Source organism: Stegastes partitus, unplaced genomic scaffold, assembly GCF_000690725.1.
Source record: "Stegastes partitus isolate 25-593 unplaced genomic scaffold, Stegastes_partitus-1.0.2 Scaffold701, whole genome shotgun sequence".
Classification (NCBI taxonomy): Eukaryota; Metazoa; Chordata; class Actinopteri; family Pomacentridae; genus Stegastes; species Stegastes partitus.
In genome coordinates, this window is record NW_007578432.1 from 49,875 (window position 1) to 51,221 (window position 1,347).

The window sequence follows — 1,347 nt, forward strand, 5'->3', positions numbered from 1 at the left end:
TTGTCAGGATCAATAACCCTCTTAACATTGTGCACATAATTTCCACAAACAAGCTCTTGGGAATGTTTGGAGCTCCTGAAATCTCAGTCACCCAGTCAGAGGGCGTGGCAGTGAGGGGGGCTGATATTCAAGATGAGAAAATAAACCTTAATTAGGAGGAAAACTTTAATTACAGAATGAATTTATTCCAATTAACAAGATACACAGCATGTTGGGCTTTTCTCCAGCGCCCAGGCAGACACTCATACACTTATCACCAGGAAATCCACTGAACACAGTATTGCATGTTGTGTGCTTTCTTTCTTTTTTCTTTTTTTTGTTGCATACAACATGCAGCACATGTTAAAACATTAAATTCTCCATTGCATTTGCAAGGCAGGAGGGTATTTCAAAAGCAGCAAATACAAAGACTTTGCCACCAACATGACAAAGGATGCTGCTTGACAAACAGTGCAACTACTGAGATTACAACAGTGCGTGACTGAATACTTAATAAACAAAGAGGCTTCAAATACCTCTTGGAGATGTCTTGGTTGGCATTTTTAAAAAAAGGCCACAAGAAATAAAGTGAGCCTCAGCAGTCACCTGCAGGGTTACCTTCTCGCACAGTGACCGCTCCTCTGTTCTAAATCTGAAAACAGGGGGGGTCTTGTTTAGGCAGTTGATCATCGCATCGTCCGTCTCCATCTGATCAGGAGGTAACCAGAGCGCAAAAGGTCCTCATCCATCAGTAGGCTCCAACAATGACTGCCTCCGTTTCTTTGGACGGTCTCCTGTCCGTTACCAAAAAGTTTATCATCCCCTCGGACTTTATGAGAAGGTTGCAGCCCAGGAAAAAAATGCCAAACACCACCGTGAGGGACAGGACGCACATGACGGCGATCTGGACCACCCTCATGATGAAGAGGCTCCTCTCATCCGGAGCGGCCGCCACAAAGCCGTTGTCGGTCACCACGGATGAAAAGTTGCAGCAGAAAAACTCCTCGGTCTTGTTGAATAGTCCTCCCTCCGTTTGGTTGAACCCGGTGTTGTTCATCTCCACTTTTTCTTTTTTTCCCCTTTATTTAAATCAAACTTTCAGTGCGCGGAGATGCGAAAGGTGAAAAGATGGGAGGTGGAAAGACGCGCCCGGCACGATCCCACAGAAATAAATCATCAAGTGGAAAGTGAAGATGAGGAGGCGCCGAGTTGCAGAAGTTCCGTCACACCAGCCAGCGCTCTTCTGGAGTTTAACCAGCTGCTTTGGAATCGCATTACTGGATGTTTCATGTGTTGTGTTGCCAGTTTCAGAGCGAAATGAATCCGCCAAGCCCGCGGTTAAATAGCCAGACTGTATCTGCTGGAGAG

At 45.9% G+C, this 1,347-nt stretch overlaps 1 protein-coding gene across 1 annotated transcript; it reads right to left on the minus strand.

Annotated features, from left to right (window-relative positions):
* Window positions 1-269: 269 nt before the first annotated feature.
* On the minus strand, window positions 270-1,036 carry rprma (reprimo, TP53 dependent G2 arrest mediator candidate a). The gene has a single exon (XM_008290882.1). The coding sequence runs from the start codon at window positions 1,034-1,036 to the stop codon at window positions 728-730; it is 309 nt and encodes a 102-aa protein (XP_008289104.1). The 3' UTR covers window positions 270-727.
* Between the last annotated feature and the right edge of the window lie 311 nt (window positions 1,037-1,347).